The 24,887-nt window shown below is 39.8% G+C and overlaps 1 protein-coding gene across 4 annotated transcripts in view; it reads left to right on the top strand.

Annotated features, from left to right (window-relative positions):
- The window catches only part of FMN1 (formin 1), a 431,150-nt gene that overhangs the window by 268,018 nt on the left and 138,245 nt on the right, over nt 1-24,887 (top strand). For all 4 annotated transcript variants that reach the window (XM_055098140.2, XM_063596522.1, XM_034938470.3 and 1 more), the window contains 3 exons: nt 2,869-2,956; nt 18,615-18,676; nt 20,571-20,659. In XM_055098140.2, coding sequence (XP_054954115.2) covers nt 2,869-2,956; nt 18,615-18,676; nt 20,571-20,659 — 239 coding nt within the window. The remainder of the gene's footprint in view (nt 1-2,868; nt 2,957-18,614; nt 18,677-20,570; nt 20,660-24,887) is intronic.

Below are 24,887 nucleotides of genomic sequence, written 5' to 3'. Positions count from 1 at the left end.
AGTCCCAGTAAAGGTAACACTCAGCAAATACCTGGTTGTGCCAAGTCATTCGACAAAATTCCAAGCATGGCTTATGGTGATAACATCCTTTCCACAGTTAAGCCTGGTTGTATAATGGGGTGAGGGGTAGATTTGCCTCATTTTACTCAGGGACAGACAGAATCAATATCTTTCTTGCTCTTCTACTCTCTCGTGATCTCTCTCCTGCTTTCTTTTAATTAGCTAACAGAAAAACGTGCATTTGTGCATTACCTTTCTTGTAGGCAGACTATTACTGGTAGTTTTCAGGGCCCTAACTGGATAGCTTGGTGCGTGTTCATTTGAAGAAACTTTTGCAACCCAGCTGTGATCTTGTCATAAATTTGATCCTGTTCCTGTGTCCTTGTCATTGATGTGTATGCCATGGTTGTGGTTGTATCAGTCACCATCCTGGACACTTAAGAATAAATCTAGTCAATTCCCAAAACATTTCTCTTTTTGAATTTGCACTCCAGTTAGTTTAGGTGATGCTTTTATTTGCCTTTTTGACTCTACAGCAAACTTCTTACGACTTGATCTGTCTCAGTCCCCTCCACATCCCCAGAATACAAAGCAATGCCAGGCACATGTAATGTGTACAGTAAATATTTTTTGAATGGGTGCATGGCTGAATAGTTATTTAAAACTAAATTGACTTTTCTTAATTTTTGTATTGGATGAAGAAATCATTTGACTTTAAATTTGGGTTCTCTAAGAAAAAGCCAGAAATTGCATTATTAAGGAAGATATTGTATTATGCTTAATTGCCTTTTTTTCTTTTACTTTCATATAAAAAATTACTGAGTACCTTCTCTATTTCTGTTTAAAACTCCTAAAATTCTGTATGCCTCAAGAATCTTTCTCTCTAAGGCGAATGTTGACATGCTTAAACATATTGACTGAAAAATGAGATTTTTTTCCTTTACATCTTGATTAATACTTAGTATTTACTATCTTTTAGGTCTAATTGTTATATGAAAGTAGCCATTCTGAACAGGTAAAGGAAAAAAATATCTGGCAATAATTGATTCAAGATCGATTAATCAACAGGTAGTTAGACAATTAGGCAGTTAGATCATCTTTATTGGAACAAACTATTGTTATCCCTTACTTTTCAACCAGCAAGCAACTCAGCTATTACAGTAATAATACAAATGTAGATGTTTGTTACCATTTAGTCTTGTCTTCACAGTAGTTTGGCAATTCTGTAAGTACCTAGGTGGGAAGGAAAGCACAGCTGTTCAGCCTAGTTTGTATTTTAACCAGCAAAGCACATTAAAAACATTTGTAAGATTTGCGTTTTGTGGGTGCTTCTCTTTTATTTTTGTAGCCCTGCCACATGAGAGGAAAGAGAGTTTTTTCCCTTAGTGGCAGCTTCGTGATATGTTATTAGGGAGCTGATTTGGTTTACTAGTTGTAGAGAAACACAAAACTATGTAGACTTCTCCATGGAATATTCATAAAGGTTGAAATAACTGGCAATGAGGTATGTGGGGTTTCTATGAAGATTGTGAAAATACATATTATTATAAAAAATAATTTTAAGGCCAAGTGTGGTGGCTCACACCTATAATCCCAATACTTTGGGAGACCAGGGTGGGAGGATGGCTTGGGCCCAGGAGTTTGAGAGCAGCGTTGGCAATATAGTGAGACCTCACCTCTACAAAACATCAAAAAAATAAAAATTAGCCAAGCATGGTGGCCTGCACCTATAGTGCTTGCTACTCGTGAGGGTGCAAGGATCCCTTGAGCCCAGGAGTTCAAAATTACAGTGAGCTGTGATTGCGTCACTCTACTCCAGCCTGTGTGACAGCACTGGATACTATCTCAAAAATTAATTAATTAATTTAAAACTAGAGCTTTGTGTGCAAGGTATTATATTGTTTATATTAATAATAACAAATAGGAAGTAACCTCTCTGAAACAGAAAATCTTTAAATAAATATATGTCAAGAACTATATTAAGTGCTTTGCATATAGTCATTTAATTTCCAAAATAAATGTATGGGCCAGGTGCAATGACTAATGCCTGTAACCCCAGCACTTTGGAAGGCTGAAATGGAAGAATCACTCGAATTTAGGGTTTGGGATCAGATCAGCCTGGGCAACGAAGTTTTTATAGAGACCTTGTCTCTATAAAAAAATTTAAAAATTAGCTGAGTGTGGTGGCGCCTGCCTGTGATCCCAGCTACTCTGAAGGCTGAGGCAGGAGAATCACTTAAACCCAGGAGGTCAAGGCTGAGACAAACTCTGATCACGCCACTGCACTCCAGCCTAGGTGACAGAGCTAGACCTTCTCTCAAAATAAAATAAAAGTATAGACTAAATATAGTCAGCCCTTCATGATGAGGAAATCAATTCATAGAGGTTGTCACTTTACCAAGGCCATATCACTGGTGGCTGACTCAGCTGTTCATGCTTTTTCCCCTAAATCACTCAGAAGATGACATTACTAAAAAGATTGGAGGCTATGAAGTGACTTCACCAGTAGCAACATGAAAATATTCCAATGATAAGTGAAAAAGATGGATACCACATTCTGTACATCTTGATGCTGGTATAACTTAGTACTTGAGTAAAATGATCACAGTAACATATAAAGATTTAGTGTTTGTATTAGGCTGATGGAATTTTGTGTGTTTGTTTTGTAAAACGTCTGTCATTGTGTAAGATGTCTATAATTGTGCATAAGTTACTTCCCAATTAAGTATTATTTAAAGAAGAGTGCATGCAGCATCAATTTAGTTCATCAATCAGTGTATCTAAAAAAATTTAATGTTTTTGGTGTGTGTGCTGAAAGACTGCATGGTCATTTGAGCTTGTATTTTTTTTTTTTATTTCTAATTTTAGATCATCAAATTGTTGGATGGAAAACGATCTCAAACTGTGGGAATCTTGATATCTAGTTTACATTTAGAAATGAAGGATATCCAACAGGGTAAGTCTTTTCTATCACTTTTGTTTTACTTTTTTCATTTTTTAAAAAACATTTCATTCTGAAGAATGTCAAACACATACAAAATTAGAATGCCCTAATGAATCCTATATACCCAATACTCAGCTACAGAACCATCAACTCACTCTTGTTTTATCTGAAAACGCCCCCCTCTCACCAAGTAGGTTATGAAGCAAATTTCAGATGCTTTATAAGTCATCTGTTAAAAATGTTAGTATTATTGCTAAAAAATAAGGATACTTTATTTATTTATTTGTTTTACAGGTGGGGTTTTGCCATGTTGCCCAGGCTGGTCTCAAACTCCTGGGCTCATGCAATCTGCCCACCTTGGCCTCCCAAAGTGCTGAGATTACAGGCATGAGCCACCGCGCCCGGCCCAGGGGTAGTTTTCCAAACAATACTCCATCCAGTGCCATTACCCTTCCTTTAAAAACATTAATCGTAGTTACTCAGTATCATCACATAAGTAGTTCTAATTTCCCTGTTGTTTGTATACTCATTAATTCATCCATTCATTTATAGTTAGTTTAAATGAGGATCCAGACAAATTCCATGCATTGCCTTTGACGTGTCTTTCAAATTTATTTTAATCTAGAAGTTTCTACCCTCTATTTTTTCCCCTTTTGTAATTTATTTGTTGAAGAAACCAGGCCACTTCTCTTGTAGACTTTCCCACATTTTAGATTTTGCTGATCATGTTGCTGTGTTTTTATTTATCATGTTCCCCTGTCCCCTGTTTTCTATAAACTGTCTGATCTAGAGACTTAATCTGAGTGGAAGAATACATCATAGATGCTATTATGTTTTCTATCAAGAAGTGCATAATATTTAGTTATCTGTGATGTTAGTGAGCACTTATGATCTTTGCCTAGATTTATTATTTCATTGGAAGATTTCAAAATAATGATGTACTAATTCCATCATTTCTTCTTTATTAGCTGGAATACTTCTAGGGAGAAATACTTTCCTTCATTTGGTTACGTCATTGTTCCTTAATCCTTTCGTTTTCAAAATGTTGTTATTTCTATTTGGTTATCTTTGGCTCAATTTTAGATAAAAGACATTTAAAGAGAAGAGATTTTGTGTGCACATATTTTTATTAGTATCTAGAAAAGTAGACCAGAACACATCATACCTTTTCAAAATCTGTGTCTCGCATGAAAACAATACTCCCCTTTCTCACTAATTAATTAAATGTAAATCTTTGGGAGTTTTTTTGGTTTTTGGTTTGGTTTGTTTTGAGACGGAGTTTTGCTCTTATTGCCCAGGCTGGAGTGCAGTGGCATGATCTCGGCTCACCGCAACCTCTGCCTCCCGGATTCAAGTGATTCTCCTGCCTCAGCCTCCCAAGTACCTGGGATTACAGGCATACGCCATAACATACAGCTAATTTTTTAAGTAGAGATGGGGTTTCTCCATGTTGGTCAGACTGGTCTCGAACTCCTGACCTCAGATCATCCACCCGCCTTGGCCTCCCAAAGTGCTGGGATTACAGGCATGAGCCACTATGCCCAGCAAATGTAAATCTTTATATTGACATTTCACTTATATTTTCTGAGTGATAATACAATCTCTTAGATGGTTTCAGTAGAATTTAGTATGAGTTTCACAGTGGAAACATCTGAAACCACACGGCCCTTTGGGTTTCAGTTCATGTTGTTTAGTTGTTTGACTTTGCTACTCAGCAGAATACCCATAGGTCCTGACCTACAAGACACTTAAGTTACTTTCACATCACCTGCTACTTTTCCATTCAAGGGAGCTTTGTTAGGGACTTAAAATTTCACTACATTACAAAAATTAAAAATTCCACAAAAAACTAAAACATCTTAAATGATAATCAGAGAGCATTCAGATAAGCTATATAGTATTTAAGCTCATTAACAGAGCTGAATACATAAGTGTGAATATGAAACCTCAGATACAGTGAGTTTGGCAGAGGGTGGCTAAATAGGCCTGTCATTGAAATTAGAATGGGATTCTTCAGGGACTTTAGAAGAATCTCAAGTTAGATCTTCCAGAAGAATTGAGTTTCTGAAAAATTCACATCAGAAGAATGTGATGTTAGAGCAGAGGGAAAAAAGGAAAAACAAAAACAAATGTTTTCAGGGGAGTTTATAGTCTTTTGGTAAAGGACTGACTCTTTTGAAGCAGTTATTGAAGTTAGGGATTCTTCAGGTATCACAAAACGGTCTTGTCTTGACAGTGGTCTCCATGAGCCTGGTGAAACTCAAGTGTGCTTGATTTCATCACCATGATGTGTAACGCTGTGGATGGGAGTTTTCACAATGTCCATATAACCTTAGACTGTATTCCGTTTGTTTTAAGCATGTCCTACTGCAGTGCGTCAGATTTCCCCATGGATAGAAGTCATTCCAGCCATGTGATAGTCCAGTTACCAGCTCAGGACTGTAAACTTTCCCGTGGCATTCTAGCCTTATTAGATTGAATGTTTACTGTGAGTTTGAAAAGATATTTGTCGATCCAGACCTTTTCCAATGTTATACTCTAGATAAGAACATGCTTCTGTGAAGCGTAAGTGAACTTTCATTTCAGCGTCGGAATGTTGACTGTAGCATCACAGACTTCTAGTCCTTGTGGGAACTTTATTGTTCGTTTTCCTTCCTCAAGCACCTCTGTGATCCACCGCAAAGTTGGCTCCTAAGTTCTAAAAAATCATCTCCATTCCATTTCTTCGTTTAGTAATGCATTCCAGATGAATATGGCGCTATAACTGGAGGTTAGTTTTCCTTTGGAGTCATTGACTGACACTGGCATCTGAAGGTCATTAGGAGCCCAGGCTGTATCAGTTATATTTCATTCTGAATTTGTGTGTGGAATGTACTTGGCCTTGTGTTGTCACCCTGGTGAAAGGACTCCCTGTGCTGATGTTGGCCTAGAAGGTTTATTTTAATGTGAGAGGGGCTATGGTTAGATATGACTGGAGGAGGCCAGCTGGCCACCTGGCAAGATCTCACAGCCGACCAGCCCTGGTGAAATGACCACAATTCAGAGGGTATTCTTCAGCCCTGTGGTCGTATATTCACCTTTAGCCATGCACAAAGCCCAGAGGGATTAACTCATACTTTCCAAACTCACGAGAAGCTGATGTATAAACCAGCAAGCCAGTATATTCACTTAGAGGAGAGTATTCCTTCTTACTACAACAAAACAAAAATTTGTCACATTTATTGATTGTTTTCTCCACATCATTTGTCTCTACCTGCCATTTTCCCCATTAAAATGTCATTTCCATCACTCTGTTTCGGCATATGCATAATAAGCACACAGTAAATATCTTTTTGAATGCAAAGAAACAGGCATAAACAGGTTTAGAGACAAAATACAGTATGTGATTCTCGGAAAAGTCTACCATTAAGTTGATAGGAGTAGAAGTACTTACAGGCATTCTGGATCGCTTCAGGCATTCCAGTTTTCCAAATGGCAATGACATTTCAATTTTTCTGAGATTGCAGCTTTGTCACCTTGATAACAGTTTTGTGTGTTTCAGTCTGCAATTGTCTCCCACAAATAGATCATCTGGCTTTTACTGGTTTGGCTCTTTAAGAGCAATCTTCTCTTCTTCTTTTGTAAGAGGAGCACTTCTCTGTGCTCTCCTTAACACAGCCTACACTCTCCATTCAGGAAGAGTTTTGGTTCTCTATACCTTAACATCTGACAGGTAACAAGGAGCAGGGCTAGTGTTCATTCCTTTATGCATTTCTTTGCCAGGAATTTCTATGATGATTAAGCATTGTTTGCAAATAACTGGGCTAATGTGTCATGCATAAAAGTCATATATTCAAGTGTTCGTTGAATTTAATTCAATTTTTAAAAAATACAGACTTAATCTTAAACTAGATAGGATCAGAATGTCATGTATTCTATTCCAGTGCATTTGGACAAAACTGCCTGCTTGCCTGCCTTCTTTCCTTCCATAAAACTGTATTGAGTGCCAGCTCCGTATCAGGTGTCATGACTACAACAGCACATAAGATCAGGCTCTAACATCCTCAGGCACACCCAGGATGGTGGGAGAGATGTAAAGCAGCCCAACATTATAGTAGAATTGGCTATGAAATAACAGAGCAGTATCTTGACTCTTCCTGTAAAAGTTAAGTCTGAGAGGATGAAATAGTGGTCATCACACAGAGATGGAGCTTTTCCAGTTGAGGAAAGAGCATGAAACAGAACGTGAAAAACAGACATATGTAATCCCTGACTTTGGGAGGCCAAGGCAGGTGGATTGCTTGAGCCCAGGAGTTCGAGACCAGCCTGGCCAACATGGCGAAACCCCATCTCTACAAAAAACACAAAAATTAGCCAGGCGTGGTGGCACGAACCTGTAATCCCAGCTACTTGGGAGGCTGAGGTGGGAGAATTGCTTGAGCGTAGGAGGTGGAGGTTGCCGAGATCACGCCACTGTACTCCAGCCTGGGCAACAGAGCAAGACTCTTACCTCGAAAAAGAAAAAAAGAAAAAAAAAGAGAGACACAGCTGGAGTATATAGATTGTATATATGAATGTGGGTTGTTTTAAGATAGAAGGCAAGAAACACAAGCAGCATCCAGACCAGGAAGATCCTGAATAGCATCACAAGAAATGTTTATATTATTGCATCAGTAATGGGGACAAGAAATCTAAGAAGGGCCATGTTGTGATCTGATTTTGAATGCAGCAATATCTATCACACTGTTCATGGAAGACTGGCCTCTAATGTTTTCCATGCTTGGCCAAAACATAGATCTCTTACTTCACTTTGTCCCACCTGCATCTCATCTCACTGCACTCTAGCCAACTACAGTGGTCTTTGATTTCTTACAGAGGCCAAGTACTTTTCTTACTCTTTGTCATTGCATGCACAACACATTTTGAATGAACAGTTCTGCACGCTCCCTCTGTTTGAAACGCTTTTCCACCCCACTCTCTATGTAGCTAGGTGTTTTTCTTTAGGTTTCAGCTTAAATGTCACCTCCTAGGAGAGCCTTCCTGGGTCCTCCCACCCTAATACAGGTCATCCTAATTTAATACTCTTATTTCCTTCACAGCAACTAATATTTTATTTGTTCATCTACTTACGTTTTTATTTACATCTACCACGAGAATATAAGCTCTAAAAAGGAGACTGCTCACTGATGTATCCCCAGCACCTTGCACCTGTGTCTGGCACCCAGGTGATGATCATGAAGTGCCTGTTGAATGAATAAAGAAAAATAGGACTGAAGGTGGAGAAATCCTTTAGAAGGGATTGTATTTGTTCAGATGATAAATGACAAAGGTCAGAACTGAAGCTATGTCTATAGAAATGTAGAGAAGAGACCACATATGAGGGATATTTGGAGAGAGAATTGCTACAGTTGCTCACATCAGATGCAAGGAGTAATACAGAAGACTTTTGGCTGTACCTTGGGTTTCTGGCTTTAGCAGGAATGTCTATAATGGTGCCCCAAGCCAGAAACTGAAAACACAGGTGCAGAAGCAGGGCTTGAAGCATAAAGGTAAATTCTGTTTTGGATGATTTGAGTGTGAGATGACTGGAAACATCTCAGCTAAAGTGTTCAGTGAGCATCTAAAAATCTACCTTTGTGCTAGTGGTAAGCAGATAGGGCTAGGTTAGACATAACATACTCCCAAAAGTAACCTTTATCCCTTTATTTCTACCCAAGATAGTGTTAGATATCTTGTAGAAGAAAGCCAAATCCATATGCTGGCTGAAGTGAAAACACTGAATCACTAAAGGAAAAGCCTTGGTTGTAGAGGGAGAATGGTTTCAGGAGGGTGACCATAATACCAAAAGCACTTGCATTTGGTCCAGGAGACACTCTGAATAAGTAATCTACTTACTGCTGGTTTTCCATCTGCTAGATAGGATGACTTATATTTAAAAGCATTTGGCATCCTGGGTCACAGTGACTGCCTACATGATTGCAAATTAGTGTTTTCATTCCATGTTACTGAGTTCCTCTTATTCTTGTCCCAGGGGAGATAGAAAATTGCTGTTGACTATTCTTGATATAAACGTTCATATGCATTGCAACAGACTAGATGCCAGAAACCTCCTGGCATTCATTTGGAATTTCCCATACACGCAGAATTAATATTTATAATATTTAAATAACATCAAGATAAAACATCCTTTATTTAGTTCTTACTAGTTCAGAACGTCAGTTTGAGAGATCAGCTGCAACACTGGCTTTCTTTCTGTTTGGGAATCTCAGTTCAAAGTGTACAAAAGGGATGTCAGCTATGTGCTCAGAGTCTAAAACCCAGGTCTGAGAATGCCCGCTGGACCTTGTTTCCTTTTGCCTTAATAATTGCCAGAAATCTTTGTCAAAGTTTATGCAAGTTGTCTAAAACGTAATGAATTTGACCAGGCATCTGAAATCCAACATAACTTATCTAGGACTTTCCTGAGGAACAATCTCAGTCTAGCCTAGAAGAGTGTCTACTCAAAAGGCTTTTGGTCTTCAGAATTTTTTTATCATGCACCCCAACAGTAAAAAGTTTGAGTGCATGCTTCTCAAGGTCTATTTTCTAAAATATAAGTGTAGGACATAACTAATATGCATGTTATAAAATATATGCAAAAAATATGAATTAAAATAAGATTAGTAATATTTTTAAATGTCTTGCTAATTTTGATGGCTTTAGGTTCTCATGAGCCTGATATCTCAAGGCTCAATATGCGATTACAATGAGTCTCATTATTAACAGTAATGAAGTTAAACCCACATTTTAAGTAGCCTTAGTGATAAATTCTGTTTATGGGGATCAACTTCTTGGCGGGTGCCATTTGGCTATCCTTGTTTTTACCCACTTCCATAACTGATGAAGAGTTTGTACTAGCAACCAAAGTGTCTGCTCTACCATTTTCCTATTGTTGATGGATTATCTTAAATCTGGGGTTTCACTGCAGGAGGCTTTTGAAGCCAACTTGTTTATTTTGTGAAGTTTAGTTAAAACCAGATTTTAGAATAAGAAAACTTCATTTAATACCCCCCCCATCACAATATGTTGAAAGCAAAGGAACAAGTGAGCATGCCATGTCTGAAAGAGTTTATTCACCAAAAGTGCCATGTGACCCTGACCTGCTGACATACAGACTAAATAAATGGGCAGTTTCAATTAACTTATTAAATATAGGTAGAGCTAAATTTTTTTAAATGTTAGATAAATATAAGTAGTCACTCTAATATTTTCCTTTCCTTTTCCACCTTTTCCTCCCTCCTGCTGTGTCTAAAACACCTAAGCAGCGGGGCTCCCACCTACCCTTTCTAAACCATTCTGCATTCCTTCACTCGCAGAGCTGAGCCCAGAAAGCAGAGGGTGGCATTTCTTTGTACTTTACCTTCAGGCAACTGGCTGAGACCATCCAATCTGCCTGGAATGTAATTTTGGCTTAAAAGAACCAGAACTAATGGACGAACAGAAGCAGCTTAACCCAAACTGTTTCTCATTCCACTGCCCTCTGGAGAATAGAGGGGATATAGAAGGGGAAGTTTTGTGAATTCTATGCCCTGTGCCCTTCTTTGAGGTTTGAACCATGGACAATCTTAATTGTGCCTGTAAAAGGAGACCTTGGGCAACTTGAGGCATAGTACATGCCTGGACTTAGGAGAGAATTTGGATTTTTGCTTTATGAGATTGAGTGATTTTGAAGTTTTGTAATAGATTAGATAAGTATCCCTTTTGCGATTGTCCATTTCTTCCACCACCCAGGCAGCTCCTGTTCACTGTGTGTTTTATACTTGTCTCTTACTCCATCAGAGCCCAGGTTAACATGACACAATAGCAGGCATTTAGCAATTTAGATAAGATTATAAACTATACTATAGTCTCTTGATTTTTTTTTTTATCTGTTTGGATGCAACTTTTGTTTGTGTTTCTTCGTGTGCTGTGTGCCTTAGTTTTCCTTGTTAGTCAGTTTTGGCATGCAGTGTAAAATTACAATTATTGTTATATATTCAAGAAAATTAGACTTTATGTTACTAGAGATTTTATTTTATTTTCATTTAAGATAAGGTATTTTCAAGTTCCAGGTTTCTTTTTTTTTTTTTTTAAAGAAATTCTGTCTGCTGTGCCTTAGCTGCAATATTGATTATTTTTGAAGAACTGCAAATAGTTTGTAACAAAGATTAAAGCTTAATCATTTTATTGCATATGTTGAAATAGCATATTAGAAGTGAACCATGTATTAGCATGAATTAAATAATGGTGGAACTATGAATGTATATACTAAATAAATGAAATTTTCATAACATGGGCTGTATGTGCTTCCCACTCTGGGATTGCTGATCAATGTAAAAAGCATATGATGCCATTTAGAGACCGTGGTTTCTTTGTAGCCTTTTGTGGGTAGTTTGTTCTTAATTGGTTAATTCATTGAAATTTTTTTTAGATGGTAAGGATTTTAAGTGGAATGATTATTTATAGCCTGACATCTATGAAAATGAAATATAGTCTTCGTCCAGTAAATTACCACTGCCTTGGAGGATAGTTGGGGTGGTTGTCGAATTGAGCTTGGGAAACCAAGCAGTGTGACTTTGTGCCTTAGTTTCATCATCTGTAAAACTAGAAACAACAAACGTACCCGCCTCATATGATTAAATACAAAACACTTAGAACAATGCCTGGTACAGAGGAAGCTGCCAATAAATTCTATCAGTTATTAAGTATTAATCCCCAATAAAGTCTGACTGCTGTCCTCACCCTGTGGTGGGGTGGACAGAGATTCTTTTAAGCTGCTACTTAATTGGTGCCCTTAAGCGTCTCATTTGGATACTTGCATAGAGTGAGGATTTGTGCATATCTGGGTTTGCACAGGTATGCCTGGTGCTTATTGGAGGTGGAACCTAGTGTCCAGTAGGAGAAACGCAAGGTATAGGTTATAGGAGAACTATGACCATTTTGAAGAGGCTTGTTACAGAGCTCTTCAGCGGGAGCAGATCTGTACGGTCCCCTGGCCTTGCCTCTGAGTGGTCCTTCCACGCTCCACACCCCTCTCTGCTGGCTCCCCTTCTTTCCACTTCTTGCAGTTTTTTTCATAGACTTGGTGTTTGCTCTCAAGGAAGACCTCATTGTTGGGAGGGAAAACTGTGGGAAGATGTTTCTGCCTTCCCTTTCCTCAACTCACAGATTGTACTACTGCCTCTTCCCATGAACCCCGTGTTATCGTTTCCTTTGTAGAGGTCACGAAGTAGGTTTGTCAGTTTTGTGGGATATAGGTGACATGAGAGTTTCAAGAAACCAAGTCCTTCTATATTTCTTTCCCTGCTCTGTTCTCTTTTTGTTACTGATTGAATTTCTATCGAGTTCTGAAAAATACCAGTATTTTGGGCAAAGCAGCTAAGGTTTATGTTGGCTGTTACAGAGTTAACATTGTAAACAAAATAATTTCTGCTAATAGAGTCAAGTAATCCTATCAAACTTTACTTTCCTGGGCTGGACCAGACTATATCTAGTCCATTTGCAAAACATTATTACATACCCGCTTTGTGCAAGAGGCTTACATCAGTCACTTAAGGAAATAAAAAGAAGAATAAAACGGGCTACGTACAAATCATTCTCAAAACCACCGTCAGCCAAAACCTGGTGAGCCAACCCAACCCTACCTACCTGTGGCATCTCCCACACTTCGGATGACCAGATTTACTTTGGCTAATCTTAACAGACTATACAAGGTATGCCTTTCTCACCACCGTGTCCCATGCTTCTTGCTCAAAGGTGCTCCCTCAGTCAAAGAGAACAACTCCCTTAAATAACTCTGCCTGTCTTTTTACTCATTAGAAGCCGTTCGAACAGCAAGTGCATTCTTTGTTTATATGGACATGGTACACTTGGAGAGAGAAGTGTTCAGGGTTGAAAAATGGCTGGAGAGCTGAGAGAATCCTGCATGTTCTTTCTGCTTAACCCTGGTCTTGTGAAAAGCCATCTCTTACCCGGAGAGGGAATTTTCCCTGTTGTATAAGACCCTGACCCCTTGCATGTGCCCTAAAGCAGGCACATAGTTTTTATGTGTGCCTGTTAGTTTGAATTTGTGATACTGATCTGCTTTTTGTCCCTGCTGACGGTTATTATATCTTAATGGGCGAAACACTACTCTAATGATCCTTGTGTATATAATTCTTGTGGTACAGAGCAGGCACCAGAGGACCACATAAAAATGTTTGCCTCAATTTCCCTGCAAAAAAGAAGCCCAGAAACCAGACTTGACCAAGTAACAGATTTTTAAAGGTAAAGGAATCCAATAAAATTACCAGCTTTTCACAGCGTGTGTCTACTTCCTTTTGACATATTGTGAGGTGTAGGTGAAATATTCTAACCGAACTGACAGTGTGAGTGGGACAACTAAGGAGGGAAGGAGATAAAAGTAAAAACCACCAGCAATGATTGATATTGCAGTAGCAATGAGCTGTTGGGGTCTCCCCTTTGTGGACTTGACACTTCACCTTTCTGACACCATCTGCAGGAGTGTTAGTATAATGAGACCTATACAGATGGAAACAAAAGCTAGGATTACTTGGAATTACTGTATCAGAGCTTTGAGGCTTGCTGTAAAATTGCATAGGCTTGTATTTGTTTATTCAGTTTATGAGCGGTGTGCCTGTGTGCACACACATGCGTGGAAGAGACAGAGACAGAAAGTGAGTGTTTCAAAGTATAAAATGGAGGGAGCGATCTGATCTTGGGTGACGCCAAAAATAGTTTAGTTGAAGACTGACTTCTTTCCACATTGTGATCATTATGATTACAAATTAGTTAACTAATTAATTGGGCTTATGTAATGGCTAATAAGTTTAATGGTAAGTGCTTGCAAGAATGACTTAATCGGAGAGCATTCATTGATTCTCTAATACATTGTTCCAGTATTTTGAGAATAGAATTATCAGGTGTGGATTCTGGCTCTCTAGGATCCTAAACTATATTTGGTGACTAAGACATGGGATTATGTACATGTACGGCAGTTCTCTTAGGCATCCTAGGACTTGGTAGGCCTTTTTATTTTTCAGACTTCTGGCTGATACCCTAACCTTCCCAGGCCAATATTATTAGAAATAATACAACTAATTTAATCTCCATAAGTTCTAGGCTCAGTATCAATCTCTTGATATTGCTTCTGCTACCTCTGAATTTTCTTTTACTTTTTCGATTTTATTTTTAAGATCCTTCTGTGGTAGAGGAGAAACTTCAGTGGAATACTTGGCATTGGCCCTAAGTTCATCTGTTTATCTACTTCTTTTACCTGTCCTTTCCTCTCTACTCCATTCCTTTCCCAGTCCCTGGGGGACAGATCAGTAGTCATGCTCACCTCTTAGACTCCTCTGCCTGTTTCTGGGGGGATGGTACAAAGCTCTTCCCCTAAACCTAGGCTCAAAGCCTCAGAGTGGTTTTAGGCTCTCTAAGTCCCCAGAGCTAGTTAGCAATGTCACTATAATAGTGCTCTGTAGTGTCTTTCTTTTTTGCCCTATCCTTTCTGTCCACACTATTCAAGTTTTTGCTACCTCTTGCCCATTACAATAGATTCTAAATTAGTCTTTTCAAATTTTGACTTTTTGTGTGTGTAATATAATTTTGTCCAATTTACTCCTCCATTCATAACTGCTCAACAGCTCTCTCCTGTATAACAAGTGTATTACAGATTCATCATGGCATTCAAAATTCTACAAGGTTTTACCCCAAACTATGTTTGGAGTGTATCTTTCTAGTCCCTTTAATTAAGTCTCTCTTCAAACCAAAATTGAACTACCTGCCATTGCCTAAACATTTTGTGAGTCTGTCTATTATCTGCTGCTTCTAGCTGGAATGTTTTGTATCCTTCCAGTTTACGTTCACAGGCACGTATTGCATACTTACAAATTGTCATTGCATGGATGAATTTAGCTTAATTATTGGTGATTAATAGATGAGTGTTTTAAGTGTCTGCCTAAAGCAATATAACAGTTGAACTTTTTTTACTCAACCTTTTTTCCTAAGGAGATACAGCTATTTAAAACTTTATTGAATAAGGAAAGATATTTTCCTTATTCATTCCCTAATAATGAGAAAACTCATCTTTGAAGTTAATTATTTTTGTTAGGGAGTATTCAGGCAAGCGGTATAATCTACACCGAGTATGTGAGTTGGGGGCACAATTATGTAACTGCTGGCCAAACCTTGATTTTTGGACAGGGTCAAATTGGGAAGAAGCAAACAACCATGATTCAGATACATGCCTTACAAGGCTGTGCCCCTTTAGAGGCTCTCTGGTTTCTTTTTAAGACCCTATGTTCTCTTTGTCAAGAAGCTTTTCCTCCCATCAGCAGGACTCACTCTTGAGGAGTCCTATGGTATAATTATAACCACAAACATCTATGTTGTACATGCTACACCCCTGGTACCATGCTGGGAGACAGTTATCAAGATGCTTAAGAAATCAACTGCTGACTGCAAGGCTTTCACAGTCTACTGGGAGAAGGAAACAGTTATGCAACATACCACAGATTCTTAAAGTATACCGTCTTCACCTTATGTAAAATATGAGAGAGGTACCATGGCAGAGGAAAAGATTGAGGACTTAATGATGTGAGGGTCGAGGGATGTCCTTCCAGGGCTTTGACCTCTGTGACTTGGAGAGATAAAGAAAGGGAGGAAGCCATGGCATGTTCAGGAATGGGGAAGGACACAGGGTGACTGGAACCCATGGTGCATGGAGAACATGGTAGGAGATGAGATTGGAAGTGTAATTGAGGCCAGGCAGGGAATGAGCTTAACAACCAGGCCAAGGAGTTTAGACTTCGCCGAGTGTTTAAAGGAAGATATTGGAGGTATGTTAAGCATCACAGTAAAATTTTGAAATCCATGTTTTTAAAAAATGACCTTGGTACAATGAAGGATGGATTGATGAGAAAGATTGAAATTAGAGATAAAAATATGATAATACAGACTTGGAGGTACCTGGCATTTCCCTTAAGACACTTGATCCGTTATTTTTTGTAATTAGAGTTCTGTGTCATAGACCTTTCCTGTTAATAATGCTTTCTGAAGTTGGGTCTTGAGTGGGGTTTTAAAGGACTGGAAGGGTTTCATAGTAACTGCGATCAGAAACACCTAAGAATTCGGGAAGGTTGCATTTACAGCACAAATCACTCAGTAGTTGTAGTTTTCTTTCTCTAACTCTTTCCAGATGTTAAAGGGGATAAGGCATTAACAAGCATTAAAACACATTTACAATGTATATACTTGAAATCATGATAGTAATAGCTCATATATACCATTTTGGGCTTATACCATGTTCTATGTGCTATGCTAAGCATACATCTTACCTCACTTAATATTTTCAGTAAGTGGTATTAGAGCTGTTTTATAAATATGCTGAAGCTCAGAAAATTGAACATGTCAGGATGACACAATGAGTAAATTTTGCTCTGTCCATGATAGTCACCTTGATTTTTTTTTTCTGTACCTTGAATGTGTTCCTTCAGAAAAAGAAACTTGTCTTTGCAGTTACCTCTCCCTGGGACGTTATTCTCCAAGATAGCCACAAAACTGATCTCTGCAGGTCTTCTCTTAAATGTCACCTCCCAAAGAAGCCTTCCTTGAGCCTTCTGTCTAATGTTGTACATTTCTCTGTTTTACTTTCTTCATAGTAAATTGTTATCTGAAATTATGTATTTACTTGTTTATTTTCTGTCCCCAGATTGGGATATAAATTTCATGAGATTAATTAAGTACTTTGCACTTCTAACTTAAAAATCCACAGTATTTAGAACAGATCCTGTACACATCCAACAAATATTTATTCAAGGGCTTGATGGGGGAATGAATGAAACCATGTCTTCAGAGCCCATGGTTGTTCTCAGTCCCAACCTCTCTGGGTGTTATTTTTCTGCTACTGAACACACTGGAAGGGGCACAGCTGACAATATCATCTGAGGAACTGTGTACCTGGGCCCCAGACTGATTAACTTTTAAAAACTGAATATTTACTTACTAGGAAAAGAAACTCACAGGTCATTCTCTTTCTCATTAGTTGAGATTATTTGATTATATCTAAGCATGTAATATATAGTTACCCAGGATGCATGATTAGTTAACATGTAAACATTTTTGGTAGATTATTGTTTAGAATTTGACCTTTTCTTTTGCGCTCATGTTGGTTGATTTTTGTGAGAGAATACTGAGATTTACATAAAATAGACATTGTTTCTGGCTATTTTGGTTTTCAACGCACTAGACATTTAAAAATGCATGTTCTGTCTGACAAATTAGTGGATTTATATGATCTCCACACACAAAACAACAGTCTTGAGAGGGCAAATCCTTTCTTTCTGTCCTTAAACTGCATTTTTCTTTGGTGGTTTCAGATTGGCCTTTGTGGATGTGTGATGTTCCTTTGTCTTGGTGGAATCTGAGGTGACTTACTTTGACTCTAGCATATTAACCTCCTCTTTTCTCTCTGTTCCACGGATCTAGGAATAGCTTGCTGATTAACCCCTAAGTTTGAGAAGGTGGCCTGCAAAGGAATTTTAAGTACATTTCTTGCTGTTCTGTGAGGTTCCATGATCTTAGCTCAGTTAATTTTAGCTTTGTTAAAATTGTATGAAAGGGTTCATGTGATTCTAAACCACAGAAGAAGCAAAATACCTCAAAAACAACCTGCCCCTTACCTTGATCCCCACCTTCCCGAAAACCATGGTGTAATGCAAATGAACAGAATAAATAGTTGACGAGCAAAATTTTAAGGCATTCTAAGTATCACTGGTTGGTTTAATAAAATTAATTAGCCTGCCATGGAGAAAATTTACTAGCGTGCTGGTTAATTTCACAATGTAAAGTCAGGGAAGGGAGGTAGGGTTGAGGGAACAAACCTTATTAGTTTTGAATAATTATTTAAAGATGTGGACCTGCTTATTTCAAACACTTCGATAGCCAAATCCATTAAGGATTTTAAGTCTCAATTTTTGCATCCCGGTATCTATGGGAAGGTACCTCTCTAGATGAAATCATAAGCATATTAGTTAACGGCTAAATTAATCTTAAATAATACAGAACAAGTAGAATCGTAATAAAGCCATGGGAATGAGAGCCTGCCTGAAGACTGGCTCATGGGAGGTTTCCATAATCTTAATTTGCTATCAATGCAATTATTGTTTTTTCTTGTCTTTTTAATCCAAACAAGATGTTGGCAGTGGCCACAGAAAGGTGCCTGAAATCACATGCCTGAATTCATTTAATTTGCCAACATTGTCTTTTTTCTCTCTTTCTTTCTGGTAATGGGCAAGAGTCAGTTCTGGTGCATTAGGTACTAAATCTCTTCAATTACCATCGGGAAGAAAGATTTAAAATTGTGCTTGAAACCTACAAACTGATTTAGTTTTAAAGCACAAACACTTCTCCTGTGGAGCCTAAATTAAACTGCAGAAAGGACTCAGAGCCTGAGGAATTAAACAAGGCAGAGCCAAGGCTCAGGCCAATGATAGGAACCATTTTGGTTTCTTTCATTTGAGACCCCTGGTGCGAAAGGAAGGGGAGCTGAGAGGCACAGCTTGTGTAAGAAAGCGCAATACTCTGTTAATTGCTTGGAAGCTGGATGTGGAGTAAACATTGGTGCAAGGGACCTAATCAAATCCCTTATCCTCTTTTCTTTTTGGGTGCTTGGCAGCCATTTTCAATGTGGATGACTCCGTGGTTGATCTGGAGACGCTGGCAGCCTTATATGAAAACGTGAGTGTCAAAGACTTACAGAGCTAGCATTTCCATATTTATCTTCTACCTGAGAAATGACTGAACCGTTCATGTTCTTTGGTAGTAAGGGTTTTGACGTGGCCTGAAAGAGATTAAGGCATAGAAACACAAGCTTGAATGGGAGTGGATGTGAGAAGCACTAGATTCCTAACTCCCACTGTGGTATCTGGGCTAGCAGATCTCATTGCACACTTGGAAGGCAGGGCATCTCAGGTGGACACCACTTACGTGCCCTGGAACCCAGTCCTGTCACTTGCTGGCCAAGTGAATGAAGGTAAGCTGCCTACTGAAATGATAGCATGCACTGGTGTCTACTTCTGAAGAATGGGACTGCTAATACCAGCTTGGATGATTACTCTTAGTCCAAATGAGTTGATATTGAATGTGGGAAGGTGTGTAGAATGGTGGGTATGTGTTCTGGATTTAGAGTGAGACAGTCTTAGGTTTGAGGTCCAGCTGCGTCTACCATTGCCTGCTAAGTGACCTTGGGCTAGTTACTTAAACTTCTTAATCCCGTTGTGATCATCAGTATGGCGGGGATTATAGTAGGCTCTGATTTTTTTTAATCAAATGAGGATTTAATATATGTAGCAGTAGCAATATATTTTGAAAGTCAACAGGACTGTACACATATAAGGTTTTTTGATTTGGGTTTTAAGTGGACATAACCAGCAGAATTGTCAGGCTCTCTTGAGAAGACAGCGCAGGAGAGTCAGAATTCCCATGATTGTTCATTGTTTTGGTTCACTGACTGTTAGGCTACAAAAACATAGATTGAACCACATTCTCTTAAGTAATGGTATTTCCCAGGAAGCTGTCTAGGGCTCTATAGTGTACTGTGGTCACCAGTTCAAAAGATGATTCGTTTCATATTTATGTCCCCTGGGACCTTAAGTTTCTTACAGAAGATTTCCATAGTCTAATAGTCTAGGCTTGGTGGCATCACCAATTCCTTGCTCATTTTCACATCTTTATATGTATCAGGAGCTACTTAGTACAAGTGGGTCGGAACTTCTCATGTTTCCACTAGTAAAGCTTTCGTTAATAAACCAGAAAGTACACAAATACCAGGCCATTGGGAGCTAATTATGCACTTGAATACTTGGAGGCAGCAAGGTATAGAGGCAGAAAGAGGGAGTTCCAAGTCTGAAGCTCTTTAACAGTTACTTAGTACAAGCCTCAGTGGAATAATCTGTAAAATGAGGATACAGTGGTTCATGTTAAAGAACTTTGTCAAAGGCAGTACCTTCCAGATGCTTTGTGTTGTTACCATGAGCTCAGGACTAAGCACACGTTTGCCGCTTGTTAGCTCACAGTACAGATAAGCTTCGTTCAACTGAAATAGTTGGATAAATTGAGAAAGTAAGTGACTCAATGCCAAAATAAGTGGTACAGACAATGAGTGCTTACGAAATTTGGAAAAAGGGACGATGTTGACTAGAAATGAAAGAGCTGCGAGTTCATATAATTTAGGGCTGTTCTAAGAGTAAGGAAACAAATTCTAAGAACAATATTCCCCCAGCCTCCTTACAGAGGAAGAGACGTGGGATTCAAAAGTAGAGCTCAAATAGCTGTACTTCTGTGTCCAGCTGCGTGTACTTGTTAGGTCCATTTGCACTGAATCTCAAACTTGAGCATGCATCAGAATCACCCAGTGGGCTTGCATCCCCCCTACCCCCACCCACACCCCAAGTTCTTGTGTCTAGGGTGGGCCAATAATTTGCATTTCTGACAAGTGACGGGTGATGTTGTTGATGCTGCTAGTCTAGGAACCACACTTTGAGACCCACTGCCATAGCCAGAGTCTCACTGCCCATTTTTTTTTTTTTTTTTTTTTTTTTTTTTTTTGGTTTTGTTTTCTATTTTGATACAGAGAGCCCAAGAGGATGAGCTGGTTAAAATAAGAAAGTATTACGAGACATCCAAAGAAGAAGAACTGAAGCTGCTGGATAAACCTGAGCAGTAAGGATACTTAACATTTTTCTGTTAGGCCAAAAGGAGAACTGCAATTTCTGTCTTCTTGTCTCCCAGCTCAGAATAACCAAATCTAAATGTGCAGCCAGCTAAATCACAACACCGTCATTCCTGTGACCTATTGCATGCAGCAGGATGACCCTGCTGCCGGGAAAAGCAGCGCTGAGATTTGTGCTGTTGGATACAATGTGTCTCACCCCCCTCCCCCACCCCACGAGACTCCCCTTTCTTTTTCTAGCAACTTGTTAATTCCTCCTAGACTAAACAATTTGACCAAAAGGGTAACTGAGGAAGGAAGAAGGCATTGTTCTGTTTAAGGTTCTCCTGATGAAGTTAAAAAGATGATATCAGAGTCACAGAATTCAAGTTTATTTTCCTAAAGGTCATATCCAGTAAGTGCAGCCTGAATGTGCTAGCTTTTCCCCAAACTTCTCCACCTGCTCTGCCCAAATGTGGCTTTTTCTCACCCTCACTCTGTACATGCTTGTTCTTCTCTCCACTCACTATCTATAGCTGCTTGCTCTGTCGTTTGTGATGCCGTTCCATAGGCTTTGAAGACCCAGAACTCCGGGGTGTAACTGAGTGACTCTTGGGGTCTCGAAGCCATAGATAAGCTCCTGGGGCTCTGCAGCCCCACGACCCTGCCCAGCTTTCCAGGGCCTAGGACTCTGTGAGACTGTAAAATGGGTTCAGAGGACCTGTGTCCTCTGACACAGGTTCAGAGGGCCTCTTTTGCCTGTTGCTACCTTGAATTTTTTTTGTCCAGTTCAGGCCAACCCTCTCAACCTAGAGATGAGGCAAGTGTAGAAAATGAAGCAGAAATGGAGCGATCAGATCAGGGTTACCAGTCAGCCCTAGAAGCTTCCAAGGTTCTCTGGCTTGCACTGGAGTTCCATGCCTTGTCCCTTGGGTCCTCTAGAAACAGGGGTCCCCAACCCCTGGGCCACAGACTGGTACCGGCCCATGGCCTGTTAGGAACCAGGCCACACAGCAGGAGGTGAGTGATAGACAAGCCGGCATTACCACCTGAGCTCCGCCTCCTGTCAGATCAGCAGCAGCATCAGATTCTCATAGGAGCACAAACCCTATTGTGAACTGCGCATGTGAGCGATCCAGGTTGCACGCTCCTTATGAGAATCCAATGATCATCTGTCACTGTCTCCCATCACCCCCAGATGGGACCATCTAGTTGCAGGAAACTAGAGGGACCATCAGGGCTTCCACTAATCCTAGATTGTGGTGAGTTGTATAATTATTTCATTGTATGTTACAATGTAATAATAATGGAAATAAAGTGCACAATAAATGTAATGTGCTTGAATCATCTTGAAACCATCCCACCTCCAACCCCAACCCCTGGCCTGTGGAAAAATTTTCTTCCTCGAAACCGGTCCCTGTGCTAAAAAGGTTGGGCACAGCTGCTCTAGAATACCTGAGTCCCCATGGATGCCTGGACATTTAGACTCAGGAAAACATCTTAAATGGCTGAGGATGGGAGTTGGGAAGAGAATTCTGGGTTTACTCAGTTGACGACAAACCTACATGATGGTTCTGGGAACCTTGGATGACTTGCTCTCACATGGGGCATGGTCCAGAATCCCCCCTCAAAGTAGGTTTCTGAAGCCTGGGAATATTGTGAATCAAGTCAAGTGAGGTTCCCTTGCTGTCTTGTTCCACTGACTTGAGACACCTTCCTTACCAATCCCTACCCTCAACTGATCCTATAGTTTATTTCCAAGTCATATTTCCTATTATAACAAATGAATCCCTCTTACGGTGCTAATGACTGAAAGTAAAGTGATTAATAATGGGCTGTTTCAACACTGAAAAGGCCATTTGGATGTATTGGGGCACAGTGGGCATATCAAAGCACTTGGGTAGTGCTGGCTATAGCAAGTTACACAGTAATATTCTGCTCTAAGCCTGGAGTTGGCAAACCTTTTCTGTAAAGGACTAGATAGTAAGTCTTTTAGGCTTTGTGGCTTATGGGATGTTACAAATATTCAAGTCAGCCATTGCTGTGCCAAAGCAACCACAGGCAATATATAAACAAATGGGTATTGCTGTGCCCCAATGAGATTTTACTTATGAACACTGAAATTTGAATTTCATGTCATTGTTACATGTCATAAAATGTTGTCCTTCTGTTGACTCTTTTTTCAACAATTTAGAAACGTAAACATCGTTCTTTTAATTCCTGGGCCATACAAAAACAAGTGGTGGCCTGGTTTTGGCCTGTGGGCTGCAATTTGCCAACCCCTTAACCACCGAGCAGCCCTTGTTCTAAGCTATGGGAATGGCTGATCCGGTGAAATGAACAGGCAGGGAGAGATCATGCGTTTCTGCTACTGTCCTAATTATTGTTCTAATTGCCGGGACTTAGATAATGGTAGCAGGTAATTAACACACAACTTATTCTTGTTTTCTCTACTGATGATCTAGATAGAAAAGCATTTTTAATGTTTATAAATGGTCATTGTAATGGCTTCGTGAACACGCAAACCCAGCAAAAAGGACTGTCATGCTGTGCTGGTGAGGTGACTTGCCTGGGCTCAGTTGCGGGAGGGTGAGGCATGGATAGATGGGGGCCTTCAGACCTGGGTGCATTTCACCTTTGCTACCAACCTCCTGCACAAACCAGCATTTGTTTGATTTATGCCACTCTGATTCTCTGGCAACTTATTTGCCATTAACTCCAAGTGAGTCGACTATAAGCATGTTTTACATACTGGAAAATATGAATCATTTATAGTTTTAACGTTGCAGTTTCCTAAGAGCCCTGTGGTGCCCAGTCCTATAAATCAGAGCATGGAGAGGCTGGCCTCATCACTCACCTCATCAACTCTCTTACACTCCAGTGCCAGATTTAGAAAGCCATTGCCCACAGAGGTGTCATCTGTTTGGGACCAGGCTGTCTGAGAACCACTCCCTCTAGGGATGGCCCTTGACTCTTATGCTGCCGGGTAATGGTTGTGAGGTGAGGCTCTACTGGGTTTGATTAGGCCTGGTACACACTTCTCATGGCCTAGGGTGAGAACACTATACACAGTCTATTGTGATGTTTCATGAAGGTCCACAGCTGCCTTGGGGCCCCCACACAGTAGACTCTGCTAGTGTACTCCTCCATCGAAGAATGCAGGTTGCAACATTCAGTTATGCTATGTGTATCGCCTGTGTGCACGTACACCTTAGGTGATACCATTCAGAAATTTAGGGATAATAAATCAAATGTTAGTCTCTTAAAAACATGAGCCACACTGCATCATTCCACCTGTCAGCTGAGTTGCTGCTGTAGATGTGTAACCCAAATAATGTGAGACACAGAACGTCTTTCATATATTAGAAGCTGAAGTTGCAGTCCTTCCTAGAAATATTAGCCTACATTGGAGAAAGAAGGGAAGGATCCCTCATTCGTGGCTTCTTTTGGGAATATTTAGTCTTCTTTCTTACTGAACCTAGAATGTAAAGTTAGACTCGCCCAAAAGGAACTCAATCCATAAATATTCAGAAGTACCAAGGCCCAGTGTCCAAGATCCCATGCTTGGGAATATTTAAGAGAGTTACTGTGTTTGCTCTTGTGGGTAGAGGATAAAACAGTAATGGGGCAGGGCGGGGGAAGAGAAGCTATTTGTCAGATGCTTGCTTCACAGCCTTCAAAGTAACCCATACCTCTGGTACCTTAGCAGATAAATAAGAGAGGAGCTATGGTGCTCCTTGCATGGCTGTTTTTGGATGGCAAGGGTCATAAAACCCTATTTTTTTCCTCCAAATTTGCTTCCTTATTATTTTGTATTTTCACTATACCCAATATCCACGCCAAAACTGCAAAGTCATCCTGGACTCTTCACAACATCTCTTAGTAGTAGATTACTCTGGGTCTTGTTGCCTTAGTAGCTTCCTCATCCATTTGCCCCTCTCCATTCACACTGCAAGCCCCTCTTACCTTTCCTCTTGGAAGACTACAGCTGTGGTCTAGGAGGTCTCCCAGCCTCAAATTTCCTCTCCCATCCAATCAGCTGAGCTGCTGCCATGGAGATTTTCTACAACAAAAAGCAGAAACTGTCACTTTCCTGTTTAGAACCCTTCATTTGTTCAGAAGTTTAAACCCTGTATTTTAGAATACAGAACACAATTTTAGCATCTGCCTTCTACTCACTTCCCCCACAGATACCATTCAGCCTATCTGGGCTCTCCCGGCAGTTTCTCACATGTTGTG

Source organism: Pan paniscus, chromosome 16, assembly GCF_029289425.2.
Source record: "Pan paniscus chromosome 16, NHGRI_mPanPan1-v2.0_pri, whole genome shotgun sequence".
NCBI classification, from domain to species: Eukaryota; Metazoa; Chordata; class Mammalia; order Primates; family Hominidae; genus Pan; species Pan paniscus.
Note: the sequence above shows the minus strand (reverse complement) of the source record. Positions and strands in the feature narration are given on the sequence as shown.